The 16,048-nt window shown below is 37.1% G+C and overlaps 1 protein-coding gene across 2 annotated transcripts in view; it reads left to right on the top strand.

Annotated features, from left to right (window-relative positions):
* Positions 1 to 13,047: 13,047 nt before the first annotated feature.
* The window catches only part of Cenpe (centromere protein E), a 79,566-nt gene continuing 76,565 nt past the window's right edge, over positions 13,048 to 16,048 (top strand). For both annotated transcript variants that reach the window (XM_046459178.2, XM_046459179.2), the window contains exons 1-2: positions 13,048 to 13,181; positions 15,799 to 15,890. In XM_046459178.2, the coding sequence (XP_046315134.1) occupies positions 13,126 to 13,181; positions 15,799 to 15,890 (148 nt within the window). In that variant the 5' untranslated portion in view covers positions 13,048 to 13,125. The remainder of the gene's footprint in view (positions 13,182 to 15,798; positions 15,891 to 16,048) is intronic.

Consider the following 16,048-nt stretch of genomic DNA (forward strand, 5'->3'; position numbering starts at 1 on the left):
GGCTGTGGCTCTCAACAACTTGCCTTCTGATTCCTTTCCCTGATAGGGAACATCCATCTACCACATGGCTCTGGGAAGCAGCATAGAGAGGATGGCATTAGGAAGTATCTGTACTGACACTTGCTCTATGGTTCCCTTAATCCAAGTAATGGCTTCCACTTGCTATTTGCTTATGTCCCAAGGCCAACTGCTGCCTCAGCCACTGGCCTCCCTGTGTTTCAGTTTCTCCTCACTCCAGAAGGATCTTTGGGAGCAGCTCCACTCAAAGAGGACTGATCTAGCTCTCTTTTGGTGGTTCTATATCTATCTCTAATGCAAGAACTAATGCATGGTTTGGGAGTTGGTAATTTATTTTTATAAGTGAAGTTTTATTTTTGTTGAAAAACTACATGCACATAGAATATAAATCAAGTAGTGTTAAAAAGCTTAAAATAAAAACAGCCACCCCCACTCCTTATCTCCTATCCACTCCTACACTTCAGAGTTAGCCAAGTCTCTTAGCTCTGTATTGTGGGCAGTTAACTATTGTTAAATAAACAACACATTCATAATTTCCTATAGTATTGAGTTATTATTGTTTTTTTTTCTCCTTCATAAAAAAAGCAAATGTTGGCAGTAAGATAAAGAAATGAGGCTTTTTTTTTTTTAGGGATTCCCTGAGATTTGCTTTCACTTTCAGTTTATTCTCCAATAATTTCTCACAAAAAAAAAAATCAAATTACACACTTGCTTAGAAGTAACTGGAAAAAAAAATAGAACAGATCACCCAATTGAAAGCTTAATGTTTGGTTGTAGGGAATTTTATTAGATTTTCAAATAAACCAGTACCATTACTTTACTGTGCACCTAACAAATTTATGCTTTTTCACAATATTTGCCAAAATATTGACAAAATAACTTTCAAAAACCAAATAACTTACACTTAAAACATTTAGCAAAACAAAAGTAACAATAAAGTTAAACCAGGGTGTTTTACTAATGAGTAGATCTTACACTTCACCAAATTTAGTTAAATGTTTTGTTATAAAAATTTAGTGTATATTCTTCTAGGTTAAATGTGAAGTAGCTAAAAGCTAAACACATGGAGATGACAAACAAAATAGTCATTCTTACTGTTACCATTGTTGACCAGTGACGAGTCCTTGCTTCCCCAATGTTGAAGAATAACACCAGAGAAACACGTCAAGGCAAGGTCAGAGTAGAAATTAGAAGTTTATTAAAGGACAGCAGAAAAGACTTCTCCCGGAGGAAGAAGGGGACCCAAGAGATGGTATCCATGGAAGTGCGGTTGTTTCCCCTTTTTATAGTTCTTTCAGTGATGGAATGTAGGTGGGAAGGCCCGAGGAGTGGGACACAGGTGGGCCAAAGAAGTAATCTGGTCAGGAAGGACTTCTGAGTCAGCATCTTCATGTTTGCTGGGGGCTGTTCATTAACACTTCTTTGGGATGGGCTCCGGCCTTGGGCTTTTTCCTGGACTTCATTAACATTCCATGAGTTGTCCTGCGTTTCCGGAATTCATTCTCAACATGGCCTCCATTTTAGATCTTACTTGATATTAGACCCGATTTACCTAACTACACTGACTACCTAACTTTAAATCTGGCTTCATTACCCAACCATAAAAAAATGTAAAGTAAATGTTCTAATTGTCAATTTGTTCTGCTAATTGCAAATACAAAGCCCTTCATGGATCCTAAAATAAAATTATATGGTTTTCAATAATACTGGCACACATATTTTAGAGACTTCACATTACCCACATGCTTGGGCCTTTAAAAAAATTACATATTAAGATGAGTGAAAGGAAGTTTAATGGAGTAAAGGAGGGAGAAGGGAAGGGCAGAGGGCAGAAAGAAAAAGGGGGAGGGAATGGGGGGATCATGAACTGAAATCAATATCCATTCATGTATGAGATTCTTGGGATGAACCCAACTATCATATATAACCATAAATCTCTAGAAAAGGAGAATAAATAGATGAGAAAAAATTTTAATTACATATTAGAGTCCCTTCTGGTTGTAGTAAATGACCATTTTGAGGAAGGCGGTTACTTCATGGGCATTTTCATCTACTTTTCCAGTATAGAAAAACTTCATTGGGGAACAATAATCAAGAAAAAACAAGAGTCATTTATTTACAAGTATTCCATTTATTATATTTCTTGTTATATCTTCAAGATGTTGAAGGCAGGAGAGTGTCATTAACTGATGTTTCAGAAGTATATAAATCAAATATTTTGATAATTTAACAAAATAAGATATAAGGAAAATTGGAGTGCTACATTATGGCATCTGCATAATCCTGATTGAACAAGTTATCCAGAATCTCTTTGAGCCAGGAACTAAGTATTTGAGATGTACCTTTGAACAAAACAGATAAAAAACATTTTTTCAAAGATGTCATTGCTTATAAGAAAAACATGCACTGCTCAGAGTCATAAGTATACTACTACATGTGGTGCCTCAGAAACTCAGAGGATAAAATACCAGAGGCTTCTTGGAAAATGTGAACAGATTCTGGAGAAAAGATAGGAGCTATTACAAAAAATGAGGAAGCAATATATACATATATATACATACACACGCACATATGTATATATGTGCGTGTGTATGTATATGCGTGCATGTATATATGTGTGTGTGTGAAGAAAACCTTAAATATCCAGTTGTTGATTGTTTATTTGTAGGTTTTGAGCAAGAACAGAAGTTAAAAATAACTTCCAATTTTTTTTATCTATTGTAGCTGTATTGTTGAACCATAATTGAAAATTAGATCTAGAACTGATATAACAAAATTTTAAAATGAGGCAAGTTTTAATTTTTTTTGAGAAAACTGGGATGTTTTCATAATGGCCAGTAAAAAATTAGACATATGTGTCTAAAATTTAGTGACATTTTGGATTAGAGATACAGATTTGGGAATTATCAACCTAAAAATGTTAACTAAAATTGCAAGGGAAAAGGGGGACAAAGAATAAAGAACAGAAGATTTTGAATGAAGTCATCAGGAACCTTTACGTGAAAGGTAAGGCTGAGGTGAAGAGCTTACCAAGGAGACAAAAGAAGTGAGCAGAAAATAAGGGAACAGGGAAGACGTGCAATTAGAATGTAAGGAAGCAGAACTCACTGCCCAATACAGTATCTACTAGTCCCATGTGATGACTACTGAGGAAAGGAGTAATTATAAGTTATTGGGACAACTTGGGTAAAAGAAACTACTATTTTAGTGGTAAACTTTATCAATGTAAATATAAGGAAATAGCAAATTTTACAAAATCTAAAAAATAAAGAGTATGGGGAAATTATAGAATTGTTCTGTATGTTGCTTATGATGTAGTTCCATGCATTTGTCAAGCCTCATAAAAACTTTATACCCAAAAAGTTGAATTTTATTATGGGGTCTACTGGACTAACTTGGTTGTTGAATCCATGCAGCACGGGCCAGGTCAGCTCACTAGGCTGCACTCATTGGCAGCAGAGCTAGACTGGAAGGTCCAAGAGACTTCACTTATGCATTGGCATGTTGATGCTTCTCCACATGGCCTTTCCCTGTGATTATGCCAGACTTGTGACTTTAGCCCAATAGAATGCAGTGGGAATGACTCCAAGCCATCTCTGGGCCTAAACTTAAAAAAATCTGGAAGCTTTCATTGGAATGTGGGGAGACAGACATCATGTACAAGTCCATCCTCAGATTCCTAGCTGTGAGGAAGAACACAAGATTAAAGGGGTGAGAAGTAGAATGCATCTTTCTAGGGGAGGAGTGATGGATATACAACAGGGAGGGAAGGACATCAAGGCCTAACACTCAAACAAAGCCAGGAGAAAATGCCCAAAGAAATGAAAAAATATCTATTTTTCCCCACAATTTACTTATGGTGGCCCCCATAATGGAAATTTAATCAACATGGTAGGGTTCTAAGTCAAGCAATCAATATCTGAAGCTTGATTCGAAGTGAAGAAGGTAACTAGATACTGCTTTGTTGACCAAGAAGGAAATGGGATAGATGGAGGTGACACAAGGGCAAGGAAAGGTTTTCAAATTATGGAAGAGACCTGAGATATTTATAATATGAAAGGAGAGAGCCATTAAAGAGAGTTTTTAAAAATCATAGTAAAGAATGAAATTTTTAAATGTAAGAAATGAAATTTTAAAAAAAGATTTTAAAAAATGTAATATAATTATGATTGCTGTATGTATATAGGTGACTGTATGACCAGTATGATTCTGCAATCTGTACAATCAGAAAAATGAGAAATTATACCACAATTGATTCAAATGTATGAATTGCCAAGATCATTGTAATGTCATGTATAGCTAATAAGATAAAATAAATGTAATATAATATTTTTAGAATCTCAAAGTAGAGAAAGATTTCCTAAATGGAAGAGAGTACAGAAACCAAAAAAAATTACACATGTAAAAAATTTAAACTATAAACTTTTGACCAGATGTAAATATTTGCTAAATAATAACCCATAATACTTGAAGAATTCCGACATATCAGTAGAGAAAGATAAAAAATTCAGATGAAATAAATGAGTGAAGGATCAATCCAAATAGACAATTCAAAAGTAAGATATAAATACTACTAGTAAGGAATTAAGGGATGTTCAAGCCTTCTAGTATTCAGGGATCTGCAAATAAAAGCAATAATAAAATCTCTTTTTCCTATACAATAGGAAAAAAATAGAAATACTGTATTGATAATATCCAATGATGTTAAAGAAATGGGAAAGTTTATATTCACTCTTCGTTGCAGCATGATAGGTACACATTATTGGGGAAGTAATTCAAACAAGGATATCATTTGAGTCAGCATTTCAATTCTAGCAATCTAGTCCATGAAAATAAAATCGTGAGGATATAAACATATATGAAGATGGATTTTTGTATTAGAAGAAATGCTGAAAATTGGAAACAATCCAAACACCCAAAAAAGAATGATTAAACTACAGGAATAATTGAATATTATGCAGTCAATAAAAAAGGCAGATCTACATACTTATGCAGTCAATAAAAAAAGGCAGATCTACATACTTATTCCCTAGTATAAAAAGCAAATTTTTTCAGGGCTGGGGTTGTGGCTCAGCGGCAGAGCGCTTGCCTAGACGTGCGAGGCGCTGGGTTGGATCCTCAGCACTACATAAAAATAAATGAATAAATAAAATAAAGGTATTGTGTCCAACTACAACCAAAAAAAATAAATGTTTTTTAAAAATAAAATGCAAATTTTAGATCAACAAATCCAAAATGATTCTCTTCTTAACAATATAAAATTAAGTTGTAATCATACAGATTACTTACATTTATTAAAGAGTCAGAAAAATGTAACATTAAACACTTTAGGAAAGATCATTTGTTGAAGAAACATACATAGGCAATTTTAGATTTTTTTTATTTTAATAGGCTGGGGATGTAGTCAATGCATAGTGCTTGACTAGTGTTATGGTCTGGATAAATGGTATTCTCTCAAAAACTCCTGTGTTAATACAGTTCAAAGGAGAAATAATTGGATTGTGAGAGCTGTAACTTAACTAGTCCATCCTAATTTGAAAGAACTAACTGGGTGGTGACTGTAGGTAGATGAGTTACTTGGGGGCATGCCCTGGAAGGGTGCATTCCTCCACACACACCTGCTTCCTGGCTGTCAAGAACCGAGTAGCTTCCCTCTGCCACAATGTTCTGCCTCACCTCAGGCCTAGCGTGACAAACTCAGCCATGGACTAAACCTCTGAAACCACGAGCCAAAAATAAACTTTTCCTCCCCTAAGTTATTCTTGTCAAGAATTTTGGTCACAGCAACAAAAGCTAACACGCCTGCATGCCAAGGCTCTAGGTTCAATCCCCAACACCAGCAATATATACACCAAAAAAAGTGTCACCTAGATAATTCTTTCAGAATACTAAAATTATAGATTGCTATTTTTGCTGTTTTCTAGTGTTTTTTTGGCGGGGGTGGAGGTGTGCAGGGAATTGAACTCAGAGATACTTAACCATTGAGCCGCATCCTCAGCCCTTTTTTTGTATTTTATTTACAGAAAGGGTCTCCCTGAGTTGCTTAGGATCTCACTAAGTTGCTTTGAACTCACGATCCTCCTGCCTCAGCTTCCCGAGCCACTGGGATTACAGGCATGCACCACCACACTCAGCTCTAGCTTGTTCCTTTTTTATTTATTAATTTTTTTATTTATATATGACAGCAGAATGCATTACAATTCTTATTACACATATAGAGCACAATTTTTTATATCTCTGGTTGTATACAAGGCATATTCACACCAATTTGTATCTTTATACATGTACTTTGGATAATGATGTCCATCACATTCCACCATCACTTCTAACCTCACACCACCTCCTTTTCCCTCCCATCCCTCTGCCCTATCTAGAGTTCATGGGTGGAAGAGATGAACTCTAGCTTGTTCTTAAACGGAGTGAACAACTAGTGGAACAAGGTATTGGAGGAAAATGGAGAGAAAGGAAGCAAAGACAAAAAAAATGGAAGGACTCACCTCAGACATGACAGACACCTCCCTCTCTGGGAGTACATGAAAAGCAAGAGGGGTTGGTGTGGAGATAGATCAGCTGGAGTGAAAGAGGTAGGGTGGGAAAACAGGGATTTGAGATATCCTGCCTGAAGGCCTTGGTTTCTCAATAAAGGTAGATATGACCTGAGATTGAGAAGAGTGCTCAAGATGTGGAATAGCAAATGCAGGAAAGAAGGAAGGCTCATCAAGGACAGAGGAGGAAAAGGATACCTGTGCAGTTTTTATTATGCAGGCTTTCAAATGACATCCTCACTGCAAGACAAGATGGCAATGTAGTTTTGATTTCTAGCCAGAAACAGAAGAATGGATTTTGGTAGACTGCTATCAGTCTCTGCCATCTTACGACTAAGATTTTCTCTGTAACATAGATCAACGTTCCCATTCCCTCACACATCCATACTCAATTTCATACTCATTCATGTTCAATTTGAACATGCTTCCTTTTAATTATTTTATTATTTTAATTGATATATATGTGTGTGCTTATGTGTGTGTGTATATATATGTGTATATGCACTGAGGAATGAGTAAAACAAGTTAATTAGCATACATATTACTTCACATACTTTTTGTAGTAAAAATGCTTAAAAATCTACTGTCATGGCAATTCAAGTTGCTTTTTTCTAATGAAGACTTCATAGATTTATTGAAACTGAAATGAACCTTAGAATCCCTACCATCCAATTCCTTCATTTTAAGGATGACAAAACAGTGACTCACAGAGATAAAAGATTTTCCGGTATCGCATAGCTTATAAATGGTGGAGTTGGACTGATCCAGGTCAGAGCAGCTTTCATGATGCCACACAAATCCTCTTTAACCATGATTAAGAGGGAAGAGCTCCTATGCCTGTGATCATTATCTTCAAATTAAAAATAAGAATTATACTTTGGATATTGAGCATTGTATCTATTAAACAAAAATCATTCCTATCAAAGGCGATCACATGATATATATATATATATATATATATATATACATATATATAGCAATTAACCTTATATATTATATATAAAATAGGCAAGGATAGATAAGTAATGGATATATATATTTTTAACATAAGGGCTTCTCCGGATGCAAAATTTGCACCACATTGAGATCTTCAAAGGACTATCCATGATTATGCCTTGCATTTTTGGAAGGATTACAGTGCCCTCTGCAGTTCCAGAATAAATAACAGGAGAAATAATTAAAACATCAATTAACATGTCTCAGAAATTCACTTTCCCCTCTTGAACTGATGAATATTTAGGTAAAGATCACACTTTAAGCCATGTGAACCACAGAATGCATAGCAGGCACCTGTTTATGTAAAAATTATAGAAAAAAATATATGTGCATATATCTACAGATTAGTTTGATGAGAACACATTAGGAGATAGCATAGTAACCTATAGGAAGGCAAACTGGTACCTTATGAGTCAAATATAGCAAGATTTTTCACTGTGAATCTTCCTGTACTATTTGAATTTTTTACCAGATGCATATATTAATTTTTTAGATATGAAAATGTTAATCAAAATTTTAAATTACTTATTAAAGAAATTATAGGCTTCTAAATTTTAAGTCTTTCTTTCTAGAAGTTCCATAACTTAAGACAAGTACAATTATAAACTTATAATTCAAATTAAATTAAAACATAACTTCTATTATTACATGCAGCCCAGCATCTTCCCACTTTAGTCGTGAAAAAGGAGTAGTTCATACAAGCTCAAGCTGGACAACAAAAACAAATCCTGAATAAGTAGACTCTATTTTATGTACTCTTTAAATCTATTAACTCAAGTCTCTAACTTGAGAGAAACTAATCTTCATATGTCTAGATATTAATAATAATGAAAAATATACAATGTAAGGTAAATCTATTTCCCAACTCAGTCCATTTCCACCAAAATATTCCATATATTTTTCCAAAAATTACATTATAAGTATTTATAGAGTGACTGAATAAGCAATTTTTTAAATTGAGCATTTATAGCAAGCATCTTTCTGGGTGCAGGGGATAAGGAGTAAATAAAAACTACTTCAGTAACTTTGCAGAGTTGAAATTGTAGTGGGAGGAGACAGGTGTTATAAACACAAATTACTTTTCACATATTATTTCTGATAGTTGTAAACAATATTTGTAAAGAAACAGAAGTAACAGACAAGGGAGTTGCTATTTTACAGAAAGAGAGCAAGCTCTGAAAAGATGACAGACACCAGATCACAGGGAAGGAGGGAAACATGGATATCTGGGGTAAGAGTCTGCAGCCAAAAGAACACAGCACAAAGGACAACCTGTCCAGGAGTCAAGAAGCTGCCAGGGGCCAGTGTAGCTAGAGTGGAGAGAGCAAAGGGGAGGGTGGTAGGACATAAAGCCGGGGGGAAACCAGGGACAAGATTGGGGACTAAGGGTGTAGCTCAATGGTAGACAGCATGTTTAACATACAGGAGGCCCTGTGCTCAATCCCCAGCACCAGGAGGAAAGAAGAGAGGAGAGGACAAGAGGTGAGGGGAAGGGAACTTAGTGGAGGGAAAAGGAGCAGAGGAGGCAGGGATCTTGAGAACCAAAAGAAAGACTTTGGGTTTTTGTGGGGGGTTTTTTGAGAGAGAAATTGGGTATGGGATGTGGAGGGGTGACACTGGGGATCTTGAGAGAGGAGTGACCTGACTTATATTTTAAAAGATCCAATTGTTATGCTAAGAATAAACTGACAGCAGGATGGGAAAGTATAGTAAGAAACAATGTATTTTGGACCAGGTAGATAGCAGACATTGAGATAAATGGCCATATTGTGGAATATTCTCTAGGTAACCTCAAAAGAATTTTCCAATATGCTAAATATAGACTTGGAGGGAAAAGGAGAAGGTGAAGAGCACAACAACATAGTTTGCAGCCTGGGTAACTAGAAGGATGAAATTGCCATCAGCTGAGAGTAACAACTGCTGATTGAGCAGGTGGTAAGGGGAAGATCATGAATTTGGTATTAGATGTTTAAGTTTCAATGTCTATTACATATCCAAAATGGATAGGTGAAAATAAGATATAAGTTTACTGAATAGACTTGTTTATTTGAGCAGGTGAAAATGATGTTGGAGGACATAAAGGAGCAACCAGGAAAGGACAGGTTCTCTACACACATGATGAGACTTTCAGAATGGAGAACAGACAGTTCATCCATTCACAACCAAGAAGACAGGTCTGTGAGCACAGATGCAAGTAGGCAGGTAGACGAATGCAAGTAGACAGGTTGACAGAAACTACTGCAATGTCTCCTCCAGAAGCTTCTATTTTCATAGTGAAATAAATCAATGAGTCCCTTTTACTGTTTTGCTTGAAATCCTCCAAAGTCTTCCCCTCACTATAAGAATAGAATTCAAATATTTTATCACAGCCCACAGGACCCACAGGACCTACCCCCACCTCCTCTCTCCATTGCCACAAATACTTAAGCCATTAGGGCCTTCCTTCTGTGTCTCAGAAACACAATGAATTGACAAGACTTGGATTCTCTAATTTAATTGTCCCTGTATCTGGTAAGCTCTGTCCCTTGCCATCCCAAGTCTGGCTAATTCTTTCCATATATGTCTCATTTCAAAGGTACTCTCCCTAAATCTTTCTTGAACATCCCATCTAAAATGACCCTTCCTTCTCTCAGTTATTTTACTTATATACTTATTCTGTGTTATCTGCATCTTCCTATAAGAGTGTTTTCTCCCTCCCTCTCCTCTTCCTGTCTGTCAGAATGCCTGTATATTTCTTCTCAGTATTCATCCCCACATGATATAAGTATGTGTGTGTATGTGTGTGTGCACGTGCGTGTGCGTGTGTGTGTGTGAGTGAAGACACAGAGATAGGGAAGGAAAGAGAGAGAGTGATAGATGGATATTTTTGTGCATTATTCATTTCCTCTAAAAGAATAACTGCTCCATGACAACAGGTGCTTTATCTATTCTATTCACTCTTATGCCTCCTATTTGCCACACAGTAGTAGCTCAATGAATATTTCTTTTTTAAATTTTTATTTTTTAATATATTTTCATTTTGTTCTAATTAGTTATACATGGCAGTGGAATGCATTTTGACACATCATACATAAATGGAGTATAACTTCTCATTCATCTGGTTGTACATGACGTAGAGTTACACAGGTTGTGTAATCATGTATGCACATAAGGTAATAATGTCTGGTTCATTCTACTATTATTCCTATCCGCATATCCCCTCCCCTCTTTTCATTCCCCTCCTTTCACTCCCCTCTATTTAGTCCAAAAAACCTCTATTTCTCCCTCCCTTATTGTGAATTAGCATCAGCATATCAGAGAAAATATTCAGCCTTTGGTTCTTTGGGATTGGCTTATTTCACTTCGCATAATAGTTCCATCCATTTACTGGCAAATGCCATAATTCCATTCTTCAAGATTTAGATATATTCCATTGTGTATACATACCACATTTTCTTCATCCTCAATGAATATTTCTTGATGAACAAAATTGATAGGTCAAATGAAAATGGAGATGTAAAACATATACAAGCCTGGCATATAGTAAATGTCCAATAAATGTTGCCTGCTATGATGATGACCACAAAGACAGCCATGGAAACAGTCACAAGCACAGCTGAGAAAGGCTAATACTTCCTCTCTGCTTGTGAATCAATCCCTTTTGTCTCATCAGAGACTTTTATTAACTACATATTCCTTCTTCCTCTTCATAGACTCCTTCCCTTCCACAACACATGTGCTGCTGATTGAGCAGGTTGTGAGGGGAATATTATAGGTATTTGCCCATAATTAAAAAAAAAAAAAAACTTAAAACATATTTTCTTTAACTTTGTGTTATATGTTAGTCAACTTTCCATTACTGTAACAAATATCTGAGATAAATCAACTTACAAAGAGGAAAGGCTTATTTTGGCTCACAGTTTTGGAGGTCTCAGTCCATAATAAGTTGGCCCATTGCTTTGGACCAGTGGCAGTACATGATGGTGGGAGTGAGTGGCAAAGGAAGCTCTCACTTCATAGTGGCGGGGAAGCAAAAGATGTGGTGTGGAGGGGGTGGGGGGTGGGGGGATGAGGTCCCAAAGAAGGCATGCTTCCAGAGCATGCCCCCAGCCACCTAACTTTCTCCCAATAGGACCCACATCTTAAACCTATATCTACCACCTCCCAATGGTACCAAACTGATGACCTTTAATACACAGGCCTTTGGGGGACATTTATCCCAATTCTAGGGTTTTGATATTGGGCAGTACCGGGGATTGAACCCAGGGTACTTTATCACTGAACAACATCCCCAGCATTTTCAATGCTGAAATTAATAGGCTTTTGTATGTATATATCTAGATATAAATTCTCAATATAATTGCTGTCATAAAGAGTATTTGAATCTTCAGTTTTTATTAATATTGCCAAATGACTTCCCAAAATACTTGTATTGAAGTAGAGTTTTCAACTCTATAATGAACAATTATTAGTAACTGTAGGTCATGTTTTTAGTGAGGGAAAGTGTGGATAATTCTTGATGTTCCCTAAATCAATCAAGAAAATGACTGAAACTTCTACAAAAACCATGTTGGTACTTTTCTGTAACATATATTTAAAACAAAGGAAAATCAAGCACTTTGGGGGCAGGGCGGGTGGGGTGGATAATTAAAGCACTTTCTCTCTTCAGTTAATTGAAGTTTCAGCACCTATGGCTGGGGTTGTGGCTCAGTGGTAGAGTGCTTGCCTTGCACATGTGAGGCACTGGGTTTGATCCTCAGCATCACACAAAAATAAATAAAGATATTGTGTCTATGTGTAGCTAAATATATATATATATTATTTTTTTAAAAAAAAGAAATTTCAACACTTACTTACTAAATAAGTTCTTCCAGCCTTCAGTCATTCTTCTCCCTAAGCTCAGCAATTCACAGCCAATGAAAACGGAAGTTACATAAAGAAAAAGAAAAAAACTAAAAGCAGAAATTCTACGGAGCACAAATGGCTACTTCTGAACGGGACAGTGAATTTCAACCCTTGTCCTCTGAGATATTTTTTAAAAGTAAGTGTGGTGGGAGGGCTGTTTTTTATTCTCGTTTTTTAAGATCGTTAATTCTCTTCTGTTAGGGAAAAACTACGTATCTTTGCCTAGTTTCTTCTACAGACTGCAAACTCTTTAAGAGAGGTATTTGTACCCCAAATGTATGATATGTCAAGATCATTGTACTGTGGTGTGTAACTAATTAAAACAATTTAAAAAAAATAGAGAGAGGTAGGGAAGAGAAGGTGTTCAGTGGCTTTTAGAAAATAACAGCCTTTTCACCTATTACCAAGCAACTGCTTCCCAGACCCCGCCTCCAAGGTCCGCTCCTGGCTGCAACCAGACCTTTAGAGTCCCCCTCCACTCGAGAGCGGTGGGCGCGCCTCTCTCCTCCCCCCTGGCGCCGCGCTGCAAATGGAACAGTCCATGACGTCATGAGGCCGCGGCTCAATCAGATGCGGCGTTTGGGAATTTTTAAACTTAAAGGCGGGGCGGCCCAAGAGTCCAGGGTGTTGGCGGTGCGGTTCCCAGTTTCCTCATCATTTTCCTGGGACCTAGGCTGGCAGGATGGCAGAGGAAGGTGCTGTGGCCGTCTGCGTGCGAGTCCGGCCGCTCAGCAGCAGGTAGGTGGACGCGACAGTGGTCTGGTCGCCAGTGCGGCATCGGGCGCGGCCCGGGTCGGAGGGTAGAGACCTTCCTTGGCTTTTCCTGGAGTTGCTACCTTCTGGCTCCGCTGCTTAGTAACTCCGCGGTTTGCCCGCTTTGTGCCACTGTTCCCCGTCTGTAAAGTGACCAGGAAGGATCAGAGAGCTAGAAGATACGTCCTAGCTGCGGGATTCGCTTAAATCTTAATCGGACTTGCTGACAGTAAAGACCTTCACCCGTGCCCTGCACTTCCTTTCTGGCATCGGTGCCTCCCTGATCTCCTCGCCCTGGAGAAGTCGTGTCATAGTTACTTGTTTTACACTTCACTAGCTGTCTAAACTCTCTGAGAGCAAGGACTTGCATTGCATTTAGTAGATGCTCCAAGACCTTATCCATCCATTCATTCAACAAATTTTACTAATGATTTTTTTATTCACAAGTTCAAACACATAATAGGATCCTTGTCCTGTGGATCTTTCCTCCTAGTGTGAGGAAACAATACAGTAAACAATGTTAAGTGGTGATATATGAGTAGTAAATGCTATCAAAAGAAAAATCAAGAAGAGAAATTAAGTTTGGTTTTTCTAGCCTCTGGCCTTCAACTCAGAATGCTATGCTAACACTTTTTCTATTTGAAAAATTGTTATTAAACACTACGGTCTTTTTAACAAATGAGATTGTCAAGATTTTAAATTTTCTATTTTTAAGAAGCTCATTCTCTAACTGGGTGTAAAATAACTACATAAAGAAGCCATTACAATACATTATGATGGCCCAGTGGAGAATGTTTGCCAGAGGAGTCATTAGCCTATCAGAGATGACAGTTTGGGTGAGGCAGGCTGGTGGCTGTAAAGTCCTGACACTTTTCATGAATGGAAGAATAAGCAAGTAACTTAATGGAAGGGAAGGACAATGGTAATCCAGGTATGGAGAGGTTAAGCTAACATCATTTTAGGAACAGCTTCAGATTAGTTGATTTGTTTGACACTTAAGGTGTATGCAGGAATTTAGAGGAAAATGAGGTTGAAGGGAGAAGTGACATGGTCCATGTGTCCTGTGCCATGCTAAGTATTTCATAAGTTTCTAGAAGGTTTTTAAGGTTTGAAGCAATAGGACATAATCAGAGTTGTATTTTTTTCTTCCAAATTTGAATATCTTTACTTTTATATATCTACTCACTGGATAGAGACAGTTTAGGTAGTATGCACACCTTTATCTAATTGGCAATTAAAACAACAACAAGACACACCTGACTCCAATGGAATTTGTTGTTTTATGTTTATATGTCAGCCCTGATTATACTTAAGTCTTTCTGTTTGGGAAATATTAATTTCAAATTCAAAAAATCATAATGCTGTGAAACTGGAAAAAAAAAACTGATCTTGGAGATCAGTTAATACAGTTCTCTAATTTTACAGATGAGAAATTGAGGTTCATAGAAGATAAATGGCTCCTTGAAAACCACCCCAGTACCAGCTAAGACTAGAACTCTCATTTCCAAAGCTTCCTGCTTTTTCTCCTGACCAATCATGCCTATATGTTTGGGTTCTAGTACCATGCTGTTTTTGTTAATATAGCTCTGTAGTATAATTTGAAGTCATGTATTATGATGCCTCCTGCTTCACTTCTCTCACCAGGAATTGCTTTGGCTATTTCAGGCCTCTTATTTTTCCAAATGAATTTCATGACTGCTTTTTCTGTTTCTATGAAGAAGGTCATTGAATCTGTGTAGCACTTTTGGTAGTATGGCCATTTTGACTGTTTCTGCCTACCCAAGAACATGGGAGGTCTTTCCATCTTTTAAGGTCTTCTTCAATCAATTTCTTTCTTTAGTGTTCGATAGTTTTCATTGTAGAGGTCCTTCACCTATTTTGTTAGGTTGATTTCCAAGTATTCTTTTGTTTGAGGCTATTGTGAATAGGATAGTTTTCCTAATTTCTTTTTCTTTTTTTTTTTTTTTAAGGAAGGATGACAAGCAGAGCTGTATTTTGAATCTATCCTTTCAGCTGCCAGTACTGGGTGGGAAGTTGGAAGTGAAGGGCTTCACAAGGAAACTCCCATGAGAGGACTGGTGTGGGAGGCCATCCTCAAAAGTGATTTGAGTTACCTCCCTGGCTGGGTAAGAAGGCTCTAACACAGTTGTGTCTAAGCGCCTCTCACCCAGCCAAGGAGGTAACTCAAATCACGTTCGAGGATGGCCTCCCACAGACTGGAGATCACTAAACCCCTATTAAGAGAGTTGAACTCTGAAACTTCCAACATGGACTTTTCATCTTTTCCTTATATATGTGATAAAAGTTATAACCATCTTTTGTTGTTGTTTTTGGTTCTGGGAATTGAACCCAGGGACACTACCATTTTTTTATTTTGAGACAGGGTTTTGCTAAGTTGCTAAGGTTGGCCTCAAGCTTGTGATCCTCCTACCTTAACCTCCTGAGTCTTTGGTGTTATAGGCATACAGTATCACACTTGGCTAGTTGTTACCATCTTTTAAAATGTTCTTTAGAACATGAAATCTTTTAAGTTATCCTTCCTATAACATGACTTCTATGATCAGTTATATTATACTAAAATGTAGTGTTTTTATCCTTTTAGAGAGGAAGAACTTGGAGAAGCTACACAAGTTTACTGGAAAACTGACAATAATGCTATTTATCAAGTTGATGGGAGTAAATCCTTCAATTTCGGTAAGCTTATAATAGCATCAAAAGTTAGCCTGGGCTGGGGTTGTGGCTCAGTGGCAGAGCTCTTGCCTCGCACATGTGAGGCACTGGGTTCGATCCTCAGCATCATATAAAAATAAATAAACAAAATGAAGATATTGTGTCCATCTATAACTAAAAAA

This window comes from Marmota monax, unplaced genomic scaffold (genome assembly GCF_021218885.2).
Source record: "Marmota monax isolate L192 unplaced genomic scaffold, Marmota_monax_Labrador192_F-V1.1 WCK01_AAM20220418_F8-fsc00002, whole genome shotgun sequence".
Taxonomy (NCBI): Eukaryota; Metazoa; Chordata; class Mammalia; order Rodentia; family Sciuridae; genus Marmota; species Marmota monax.